Here is an 11,669-nt window from a genome sequence, read left to right on the forward strand (position 1 = left end):
TAGCAATTTGGGTCTAGAGGATCATGGACCAATCCGATGGTTTTATAGAGGGAAATCTAACTATCCATTGCACTTCATCAAGTGCACCTTTTAATGCAGGCTAATGAAGTTCCTGCCAGGGGCTTTTGCAGGTACAACTTCAGTGGTCTGGTAGAAATGTTTTGTGCAAAAAGGCTGCAGACACATTGAGATTGTGTCCAACAATTCCATATTATCACAAATTAAATGAAGTCTGTTGACGTACGCTAGACAAGAGATTGTCCAACAGCAAAGCGTAACTTCTTGTAGAAAATTCAATTTCATTCATGTTCATGAGTCTGTGGCCAAACAGAGTCAACAGGCAAATATGTCAAGTTGTCATAAAGTCCTGGGTGACATCTTATGCTAGCTAAACTTTCATGCTAGTGCCTACCAGCTTCCTCTTTGGAACTTAATGGATCCATTTAAGTGCTGAATTCTCATACGACGCAGTTAGATTAATAATTGGTTAAGAAAAAGGTACATGTTTGAAGACCGTCTGTACAGAATATATTTGTTAATTGATAGGTTAAACCGTTCCAGGCATTGTAAAAATGTAATACACCGAATCCATTCTATAGGAGCCTGTGGTACAATAAAATGGTCTAGGTGAAGAGTATTGAGGCAGTCAAAGTAAAAGGCTCATCAAAATCCAGTTGAAGCTACAAAGTTTTGAATGGGCTGCGTCTCAATCCACAGCATCTGCTTGTCGCCCTTACGCATCTGCGGTGGACAGGGGCCGATCTACAGTGGTGTTGGTCAGACACCCCAAAAAGCAGTCTCAAAAACATCTATAGCGTCAGAAAGGTTTGGCCTACAAACTATGACCATTATGGAAATTTGACTCGAGCATAGTTACGTTTCCCTCTATGACCCCACAATAGTAAGACGCATCTGAAAGTGACCCAAACAAACAGGAGTAAGGAGGTAGATGTGCCAACAGGGGTCAAAGTGTCCAAATTAACATTTGAGCCATCACCTAGATATGGAACAGACACTTCTAAACTGATTTGACATTTGAGGTATGGGCTATAGTTTAGCATGCTGACCAGACCGCACGCATCGCAAAATGAATTTAGAAATCCATGTTATTCAATTATTGCACCCACACTGCTCGCGCGTGCCAACGAATGTCTGCGATAGGCTAAAATAGAACTCCTTTCCATTTCTGACACAGATCTCACTGAAAGTCTTCCCTCTCCCATCTCATTGGTTATACCCACATGGGTGATTGAAAGAAACTGTTTTGCAGTCGTCGTGGTAATACTATGAAAGTTGATGCAATCACCATATAAGTTCAAGATTAGAAGGCCAAAGAATTAACTTAACAGCAGTCATTTTTACTACAGAATGCACACCACCTGTTCTCAATTAGCAAGCAATGGACACGAGAACCATTATTTCAAAGAGACAAGTAAAATTGTTTATTGATTCCATCACGCTAGAGTAGCAAGAGCACCAGCAACTTCCTGGTCAAAACAAAAGCAGAAAGAAATGGTGTGAGCAACAAAAAATATGAAGTAACCAATGTCAAAAACAATTCTCACCATTAGAGCTTCTAGAGGATGAATCCATTACATTTTCCTGTTGATAGATATATGGTTAGTACAAAGGACTTCAAATTCAGAGAGCAAAGTTCAGAGCAGGTTAAAGTTAACCCATTACCTTGCAGAATCCTTCACTACTGGTGGATATATGCTTGGTGCACCAATGACAACATAACTGTCCTTGGGAGAATTTCCACTGTCAACAGGCATTGCCTCCCTAGGAGTGTAGCGGGTTTGGGAGAAGACAGTTCTGCCACTCTCGTAGTGCGATTTGGAACTGTAGGAATAGATTGGGATGACACCCAACTGTTCAACGATGCTGGCCTGAGAGCTACCACAGGCACAATCTTCAGTGCTTTCGTAGTGCTTCTGCTGAGACATTGGGGCCAGTTGCTTCTGGGGCATTTGAGCTACATGCCATAATAGCTGAGGCATGGGGGTCAGTTGCTGCTGTGGCATGGCAGTGTGTTGCTTCCGCTGCTGGGACATTTGCGCTGGATACCTCACTTGCTGGGGTATGGTGGCCGGTTGCTTCTGCAGCTGGGGCTTTTGAGCTGGATACACTGGTTGCTGGGGAATGGTGGTCGGTTCGTTCTGCTGTGGTTCAGCAGCCGATTGCTTCTGCGGTATTTGAGCTGGTTGCCACTCTTGCTGAGGCATGTTGGTCAGTTGCTTCTGCGGTAGCGGCATGGAGGCCAGTTGCTGCTGGGACATTTGAGCTGGATACCACACTTGCTGGGATACGGCAGTCGGTTGCTCCTGCGGTAGAGGCATGGAGGCCGGTTGCTTCTGCTGCTGGGGAAATTGAGCTGGATGCCACACTTGCTCGGGAATGGAGGTCGGTTCAATTTGCTGCTGAGGTTCAGCGGCCGGTTGCTTCTGCAGCTGGGGCTTTTGAGCTGGATACACTGGTTGCTGTGGAATGGTGGTCGGTTGCTTCTGCGGCATGGAGGCCAGATGCTTCTGAGGCATTTGAGCTGGATACCACACTTGCTGGGATACGGCAGTCAGTTGCTCCTGCGGTAGAGGCGTGGAGGCCGGTTGCTTCTGCTGCTGGGGAAATTGAGCTGGATGCCACTCTTGCTTAGTTATGGCGGTCAGTTCCTTCTGCCTCCGAGTTGCAGCGGCTTGTATCTTCTGGACCATTTTAGCTGGATACCACACATCGTAAGTCTGCTGGGGCATAGGGGCCTGTTGCTTCTGCGCCAGATGCCACACTTGCTGAAGCATGGTAGACGGTTGCTTATGCTGCTGGGGCATTTGAGCCATTTGCCACAGTTGTTGGGGTATGGCAGTCAGTTCCTTCTGCGCTAGATGCATAGGGGCTGGTTGCTTCTGCTCCTGGGGAAATTGATCTGAATGCCACACTTGCTGAGGTGGCTGGGGCATGGCGGTCGGTTCAATTTGCTGCTGAGGTTCAGTAGCTGGTTGCTTTTGCTGCTGAGGCATTTGAGCTGGATGCCACACTTGCGGGGGCATGGTGGCCAGTTGCTTCTGCGGTTGAGGCATTGGGGCTGGTTGCTTCTGCAGCATGGTGGCCAGTTGTTTCTGCTGCTGGGGAATGTGAGCTGGACACCACACTTGCTGGGGCATGGAGCTTGGTTGCGTCTGCAGCATTTGAGGTGGATGCCACTCTTGCTGGGGCATGGTGGCCGGTTCATTGTGCTGTGGTTCAGCAGCCGGTTGCTTCTGCGGTATTTGAGCCGTTTGCCACAGTTGGGGTATGGCAGTCAGTTCCTTCTGTGCTACACGCATAGGGGCTGGTTGCTTCTGCTCCTGGGGAAATTGATCTGGTTGCCACACTTGCTGAGGTGGCTGAGGAATGGAGGTCGGTTCAATTTGCTGCTGAAGTTCTGCGGCCGGTTGCTTCTGCATCTGGGGCTTTTGAGCTGGATACCACACTTGTTGAGGTATGGCGGTAAGTTCCTTCCGCGGTAAAGGCATTAGGGCTGGTTGCTTCTGCTGCTGGGGAAATTGAGCTGGATGCCACTCTTGCGTAGTTATGGCGTTAAGTTCCTTATGCCGCCGAGTTGCAGCGGCTTGTTGCTTCTGGACCATTTTAGCTGGATACCACACATCGTGAGGCATCTGGGGCATGGTGGCCTGTTGCCGCACTTGCTGAAGCATGGCAGCCAGTTGCTTATGCTGCTGGGGCATTTGAGCATACTGCCACAGTTGTGGTGGAATGGCAGTCAGTTCCTTCTGCGGTTGATGCATAGGGACATGTTGCTTCTGGGGAAATTGAGCTGGATGCCACACTTGCTGAAGAAGCTGGGGCATGGCGGACAGTTCCTTCTGCTGCTGAGGTTCAGTGGCTGGTTGCTTTTGTTGCTTGGGAATTTGAGCTGGATGCCACACTTGCTGGGGCATGGTGGCCGGTTGCTTCTGCAGTGGAGGCATTGGGGCTGGTTGCTTCTGCTGCATTTGAGCTGGATACCATGCTTGCTGGGGCATAGCGGTTGGTTGTTTCTGCAGTATAGGAATTGGAGCCAGTTGCTTCTGGGGCATGGTGGTCAGTTCCTTCTGCTGCTGGGGAATTTGTACTGGATACCACACTTGCTGAGGTAGCTGGGGTATGGAGGCCTGTTCCTTCTGATGCTGAAGTTCAGTAGCTGGTTGCTTCTGGGGCATTTGAGCTGGATACAACACTGCTTGAGGCTGCTTAGGATAACTGTCCGGTAGAGTCTGCTGTTGGGTCATGGCGGCCGGTTCCTTTTCCTGCTGGGGCATTTGAGCTGGATACCACATTTTCTGAGGTGCCTGGGGCATGTGGACCAGTTGCTTTTGCAGGATGACGGCCGGATGCTTCTGTTGCTCTTCGGTCAGCTGCGCTTGCATTTGAGCTGTTGGAGAGTTGTAATTACCATATCCTTTAGACCTAAGTGAGCCGGCATAGAGCCATGCTGCATCAGAACCTAGTGCAGGATACCCATCACCTAGGTTAGAAAAAGAGAAAAATAGTAAAATGCCAGCCTTTGAAGTTATTGGAAATTAATGTGTAGAAACTCACTTGATGTAGAACAGGTTATCCCTCCAATTAGCAGGCAACAAAGCCAAGAAACTCTTAGGAAAAAAGAAAGTCTGTTAGAAACATAGCTACCTGTAACACCTGAAGGACAAGGGAAACAAACTAGATCAATACTTTTAAAAACCTACCTGAAAGCGATTCCAATCATCACGGCCATTTTGCACCTCAAAACCTCCCCAGTAATCAGTACTAATGGCCGGTATAAGCCCTAGTATGATATCTCTTTTGCTGTATCTGGCAGGCTTTTTGGTTGCTCCTTTTAAACAAATCCCAGACCCTTCTAACGTCATTGGCTAATTAAGGACAGCTGTAAGCCCCTGAACTACATTTGATTCCTAAATCCAAATTGACCCCTAAATCCTACACCCTGGCCTAAACACTTCTGTGAATCAGTAATGATTGAATAGGTATAAGCAATATGGCCACAATTGCATCCAGACTATCAGAAGGCAAGGTGAAGCAATTACTATATTTCTTTAACCTATCTGATCGTTTCAAATGCCCATAAGTGACTAAGTGGTAGGTATAGGGGCTAGGGGTTGATTTGGAATTCAGAAATGTACTCAGGTGTGGTTGATTCTCTAATTGAGTTCCTGACAGGTTCGACAGCCCTTACTCTAAAGCACGCTTCAAACTCATTACACGGAGGGCCGAGTGTCTGTGGGTTTTCGCTCCTTCCTTGTACTTGATTGCTGAATTAAGGCCACTAATTACTCCCCTCACCTACAGTAGTTGTCTAGGTCTTAATTGAAAGGAAAAAACTAAAACCTACAGACACTAGGCCCTCCATGGAATGAGTTTGACACCCCTGATCTAAAGTAGGAAACACATTTTGTCTTGGCACTTCATTGATCGGTTTAAATTCTTGCTTGTACAAAATTAATTTGATTCATTTGAAGATTAGAGGCTAAAGGAACCGTTAGGCACCATTATTTTACATATGCCTTCTTTTAAACAGTGTGTTTCGTTCAGCATAGCAACAGTAGAAGGTTAACATGTTTCAGTTGCACATAGTGCAACATCTTGGACAAATTCTGATTTCAGACAGACACCAATTAAACACTCATGTTATGCTTTTGATGATCTGAGTCTTTAATTTTTCAGATGCAAACATACAGTATGGCTCGTTTGAGTGGTAAGGCTAAAGCAACTGACTGTAGACCAAAGTCAAGAAGTAAAGTCAGGAGAGGTGCATCTGTGACAACCGAAATTCGGATACTAATGTCGTTTTCCAACAGCAAGGCTCAGATCACCATGGCAGTGTTGCCATTGTTTATAAAAGGTTTCCTTTATAATGTAAAAAAAACATGTCTCCAACACCCACTCACAAACTGAAATAATTAGTGTGTGCATTATACAATCAATAAATGAGAGAGAATTGCAGCACATGAATTGCAGCAAATTGGTTCCTGTTTCAGTCATGTTTTTGTTCGCGTGGGTCAAACAAAAACACTAATGATTGGTTGACAATGGAGCCCCCACATGACAGGTGATGGCTACAGGATGAAGTTGGTGAAGAGCCATTGCAGAAACTTGGAGTTTCTGCAGATTTTTGTAAAGTTCATGCAGTCGACATATAGACTCACGTCGGAAATGTTTTATCCCCAGAACGCAACACACTTTGAAAGGCGGTGACCAACACTTGTCACCGACTTGGCAATAGTGATCAGCTTGAAGGTGCCCACTATCTCCATAAAATGTCTCCCTCATGTGGATTAAATAAAACACAAGACAACAACCCATCTCATCATCCTCTGACTGTCTACCCTCTTTTGTGGAAGCATTTTTTTCCAATGTTGTCTCAATTTTGTTTGCAGTACACATCCACAAACACATAAACTCGAATGCAACTGTTTAGATAGCTATGCATATATCTCCAGCCCCCTTAAATCTGCAAATAGTGTTTTCCCTATTCCGACTGGTGTTTCCGCTTTGCATTCCATCCCTGATAATTATACTTGATTCCAAGTCTGTGCCTTGAAAATTCCCATCTCCTTTTCTTCTCCTGTTTCTTTCAGCACAGCAGGCAGACAATCTGTTCTTTTTTCTGGTCTTTTATATTCACCCCAATGCTCCAATCCTTCTTTACTTTATTGTACAGCTCTTAATGTCTAGAAATATGCACTAACTCCCCTCTTCCACTGCTGTAGGCTGGCCTACTTTAACTGGAACGCAAATGTATGTCACTTAAATCAGACCTGGGTTCAAATAATAATAATAATAATATTTAAAATATTTCTATTAATTTCACATACATTCAAAGTAAGTATTCTGATCTTTTATTTGAAAAGGTAAGTAGTTAATTGTTTTGACGTATTTGGAAATACACTTGGAAAGTGTTTGAAAAACTCAAATTCACACACTCAAATTCACTACAATGCAATTAAATATGTATTTCAAAATACTGTCAAATAATACAATTTGTATTATAACCTAGATATAACCCAGATACTGAAATACACATGTTTTTGAACACAACTCTGCACTTAAATGTAGCATTTGCATGAAAATACACAAATATGTATTGTGTTGTAGTATACTGCATCGTATTCTATTGTATTTGTTGTTTCTTTGTGATTGCATTTGAAATCCTCAACTGTTATTTTTTCTGAAGACAGATTCCAATTCTTCTTTCTCTGTTAGACCCTCCAGGCTCTATTAGTCTACTGAGGTCAGTCAGTTGCGATTGTAACCATCAGATCCAAAATCTCAGTGGTGAGTAGCCACTGAGCTGTTGGCAAGTCTGTCATCTGCGACTTGACCTCACATAAAGAGACACCATGCCCACCATAGCCTATATAAGATTCAGGCAGAAATCAATACTGACTCCAAAACAGACAATTATTATTTACATTAATTTATTTGTTTGTTTTACAACTCAGTTTTAGGATCAGGTACTACTGCCTGCTTCACCTCCTAAAATTAAGAAAAAAGTATTTGAGAAGCAATATAGAAACATTATATAGAGGCGACTCAGTATAATTTACTGCTGCTTTCTGTATATTATCATAGCCACTTAAACATATACTGCTCCATAGACATGGGTTCAAGTAGAATTTGTTTTCTTTCTAATACTTTTATAGCTGCTCTTAATTGAGTTTATCTGTCACTCCAGGCAGGCTCAATCAACTCTCAAAGGCATTTGAAAGAAAACCAGTACTATTTGAACTCAGGTTTGTTTTCACCTCAGACCTTGAGATCGCCTCTTATGAGTGAGTGGAGATCTCTCCCTTGGGCATGAGCCATTTCATGTCTGACTCGCCGTCGTAAATGCTCACGCGGGGAAGGTCACGTGACATCAGGCCGAAGTAGGCCAGAGATTTTTCATTGGACTTCACCCCGTTTACCAGCACAAACAGGAACTGTGACAAATAAATCATAGTTATGTTCAGTAGGGCACAACGTAGCAAAACGTGGTTTTATTGGACGAGACCAATGTCAAAATTACCATATATATATGAATTTTGTTGATGGGCAGTTCCTTATCTCCCGCATTTGGTAAGGGTTTTGTCAGTTCACAGAGCAGTTCAAAACATCTGATTCGGATTAATCAAATTACAAATTAATTTCAAGCTGCAATTAAAGAGTTGATTCAAAATAACTTGTTCCAAATAGTGGATTAGGGACATTATCTTAAGATCTGAATCAAATAGCCAATATAATAGAGGTTTTAGTGAGTCGCTCTTTCAGGTCCAGTAGCTGCTTGCCTGCTCTCACCTTTTCAACGAATTCTGGGTCCAGAGCTCCTGACCTAGCCGGTCCTTGAGCACTTCATAGTCACCACTCCCCCTGTTGATGAAGAGCAGGATGTGCCCCTTCACCTCTGACTGGTACAAACCCACTGCTGTCTGTGTGAGAAAAAGAAAAAGAGAGAGGGAAAGAGAAAATGAGAGAGAGCGAGCGACAAAGAGAAAGACAGGTATGGGAAATAGATATCAAAATAGGCATGTGACAGTACATCAACTGTCTGTAGGTATAGTCTGGTTATATGACTGAACATGAAAGGCAAAGATATGATGCCACGGTGTAGTTTTAACAAGGCTGGTTTAAATCTTGTGTACATTTGCTGACAAAGTATTTGTAATGCGAGTCAAACAGGTGATTTCTGATGGAAAATTTGGACGGCTGCTTCTGCCGAGTCATTGTGGCTGGTTGCTTCTGCTGCTGAGGCATGAGAGCCGGTTGCTTCACCCAAGGTATTAGCGGCAGTCGTCACACTTGCTGAGGCGTTGTGGCTGGTTGCTTCTGCCGAGGCATTGTAGACGGTTGCTTCTGCTTTAGAGGCATGCAAGCCCGTTCCTTGTGTTGCTGGGACATAGGATCAGGTTCCTTTTAATGAAGTGTGGAGAATATATCTATGATTTACCTAGGAAACAAACTTTTAAAAAGTAAAATGCCAGAATTTGAAGTCATTGGAACTATACAAATGTTGTTTTATTAACTTAATTAATTTGTGTATAACAAACACCTTTAGGTGTAGGATAACAGGTTATCCCTCCAATGAATAGATCAATTGAAGGTCAGAATTCTCATAATATGCATTTAGTAAATGATTTCAGCAACAGTACTTGGTTTAGAAAAATGTACATGGTCAAAGACGATCTGTTGTGTGTAGAGAATATATATGAGTTAACTTCTATGGGCTAGGTGGGACGTTAGCGTCCCACTCTATTCAACAGCCAGTGGAATCGCGTGGCGCGAAATACAAATACCTCAAAAATGCAATAATTTCAATATTTCAAACATACAACTATTTTACACCATTTGAAAGATAAGACTCTCGTTAATCTAACCACATTGTCCGATTTCAAAAAGGCTTTACAGCGAAAGCAAAACATTAGATTATGTTAGGAGTGTACATAGACACAAATAACCACACAGCCATTTTTCAAGCAAGCATATATGTCACAAAAACCCAAAACACAGCTAAATGCAGCACTAACCTTTGATGATCTTCATCAGATGACACTCCTAGGACATTATGTTATACAATACATGCATGTTTTGTTCAATAAAGTTCATATTTATATCAAAAAACAGCTTTTTACATTGGCGTGTGATGTTCAGAAATTGTATTCCCACCAAAAACTTCCGGTGAATTTACTAAATTACTCATGATAAACGTTGACAAAATACATAACAATTATTTTAAGAATTATAGATACAGAACTCCTTTATGCAATCGCTATGTCAGATTTTAAAATAGCTTTTCGGCAAAAGCACATTTTGCAATATTCTGTGTACATAGCTCAGCCATCACGACTAGCTAATTTGACACCGCCAAGTTCGGGGCAACCTAAACTCAGAATTACTATTAGAAAAATTGGATTACCTTTGCTGTTCTTCGACAGAATGCACTCCCAGGACTGCTACTTCCACAACAAATGTTGTTTTTGTTCCAAATAATCCATGTTTATGTGCAAATACCCCCGTTTTGTTCGTGCGTTCAGGTCACTATCCAAAGGGTAACGCGCGAGCGCATTTCGAGACAAAAAAATGTCACAATGTTCCTTTACCGTACTTAGAAGCATGTCAAACGCTGTTTAAAATACATTTTTATGGTATTTTTCTCGTAAAATAGCGATAATATACCAGCCGGACAATGCTGTATTCATTCAAAAAGGAAGAGAAAAAATGGCGAGGTCTCGTGAATGCTCATTTCCTATCTCTTAGCCACCAGGCAGTCCACTGACAAAATGTGCTCCTGTTATCTGCCCGGAGACAGGAGACGCGTCAATCCGCTTTCTGAACGCTTTAGAGAGCCAATGGAAGCCTTAGAAAGTGCTACATAACCCCACGGGCACTGTAGTTTTGATAGAGAAGCAAAGGGAGAACTACAAATTCGCAAACAGGCCACTTCCTGCATGGAATTTTCTCAGGTTTTTGCCTGCCATATGAGTTCTGTTATACTCACAGACACCATTCAAACAGTTTTAGAAACTTCAGAGTGTTTTCTATCCAAATATACTAATAATATGCATATTCTCACTTCTGGGAAAGAGTAGTATCCAGTTTAAATCGGGTACATTTTTTAACTGGACGTGAAAATACTGCCCCCTAGCCCAGACAGGTTAATTGACATATTCCCAACCAATTGTGGTTTTTTTGTTCATTTCTTGCGTTGTTTGGAACTCATTTTTCAAACTTATTTTGTACATAACATTGTCTCTTATGACCGAAAATAACGTTTGGACATCAGAACTGCGATTACTCACCACGGACTGTCAGAATCCTTTTTTTTCTTTAATGAGTCCGACAAGCCCGACATGAATGACATACTGCTTTCCCGGGAACAGGCCCAGATCCCCATGATTTGTGTAAAGAGAAGGTGGAGAAAAAGGGGCCAGAGGCTGGACTGCCTTCTGAGAATTAGTAGGCGATCGAATAAACCCCCACTTCCTTCCATTCTGCTAGCAAACGTGCAATCTTTGGAAAGTAAAATAGACGACCTACGCGGAGGATTAGACTACCAACGGGGCAATCAAAACTGTAATATCTCATGCTTCACGGAGTCGTGGCTGAATGACGACATTATCAACATACAGCTGGCTATCCGGCAGGATAGAACAGCGGCGTCTGGTAAGACAAGGAGCGGTGGACTATGTATTTCTGTAAATAACAGCTGGTGCACGATATCTAAGGAAGTCTCGAGCTATTGCTCGCCTGAGGTAGAATATCTCATGATAAGCTGTAGACCACACTATCTACCTAGAAAGTTTTCATCTGTATTTCTCGTAGCTGTCTACATACCACCACAGACTGAGGCTGGCACTAAGACTGCATTGAATGAGCTGTATTCTGCCATAACCAAACAGGAAAACACTCACCGGGATACGGCGGTCCTAGTAGCCGGGGACTTGAATGCAGGGAAACTTAAATCCATCTTACCAAATTTCTATCAGCATGTTAAATGTGCAAACAGAGGGAAAGAAACTCTGGACCATCTTTACTCCACACACACAGATGCATACAAAGCTCTCCCTCACCCTCCATTTGGCAAATCTGACCATAATTCTATCCTCCTGAGCAAGCAAAAATTTAAGTAGGAAACACCAGTGACTTGATCAATAAAAAAG

The 11,669-nt window shown here is 43.1% G+C and overlaps 1 protein-coding gene across 2 annotated transcripts; it reads right to left on the minus strand.

The window, feature by feature from the left end:
• Positions 1 to 1,415: 1,415 nt before the first annotated feature.
• On the minus strand, positions 1,416 to 4,824 carry LOC106564579 (uncharacterized). Of its 2 annotated transcripts, none has more exons than XM_014130723.2 (5): positions 4,722 to 4,824; positions 4,576 to 4,628; positions 1,684 to 4,408; positions 1,566 to 1,602; positions 1,416 to 1,487 (listed from the first exon to the last, which is right to left on the minus strand). In XM_014130723.2, exons 1-4 carry the CDS (start codon positions 4,748 to 4,750, stop codon positions 1,593 to 1,595), a joined length of 2,817 nt encoding a protein of 938 aa, XP_013986198.2. In that variant the 5' UTR covers positions 4,751 to 4,824; the 3' UTR covers positions 1,416 to 1,487; positions 1,566 to 1,592. The 2 variants fall into 2 exon arrangements, with proteins under 2 accessions (XP_013986198.2, XP_013986197.2); XM_014130722.3 differs by having other exon boundaries at positions 1,684 to 4,501.
• Between the last annotated feature and the right edge of the window lie 6,845 nt (positions 4,825 to 11,669).

Source organism: Salmo salar, chromosome 12 (genome assembly GCF_965601325.2).
Source record: "Salmo salar chromosome 12, fSalSal1, whole genome shotgun sequence".
Taxonomy (NCBI): Eukaryota; Metazoa; Chordata; class Actinopteri; order Salmoniformes; family Salmonidae; genus Salmo; species Salmo salar.

Bases quoted from the DNA above. Each gene is read 5' to 3' on its own strand.
- LOC106564579 (XM_014130722.3), bottom strand. From the start codon at position 4,750: ATGGCCGTGATGATTGGAATCGCTTTCAG. The intron at 4,629-4,721 runs GTAGGTTTTTAA...TTTTTTCCTAAG, and splicing joins ATGATTGGAATCGCTTTCAG to AGTTTCTTGGCTTTGTTGCC. The intron at 4,502-4,575 runs GTGAGTTTCTAC...TTTCTAACCTAG, and splicing joins GATAACCTGTTCTACATCAA to GTGATGGGTATCCTGCACTA.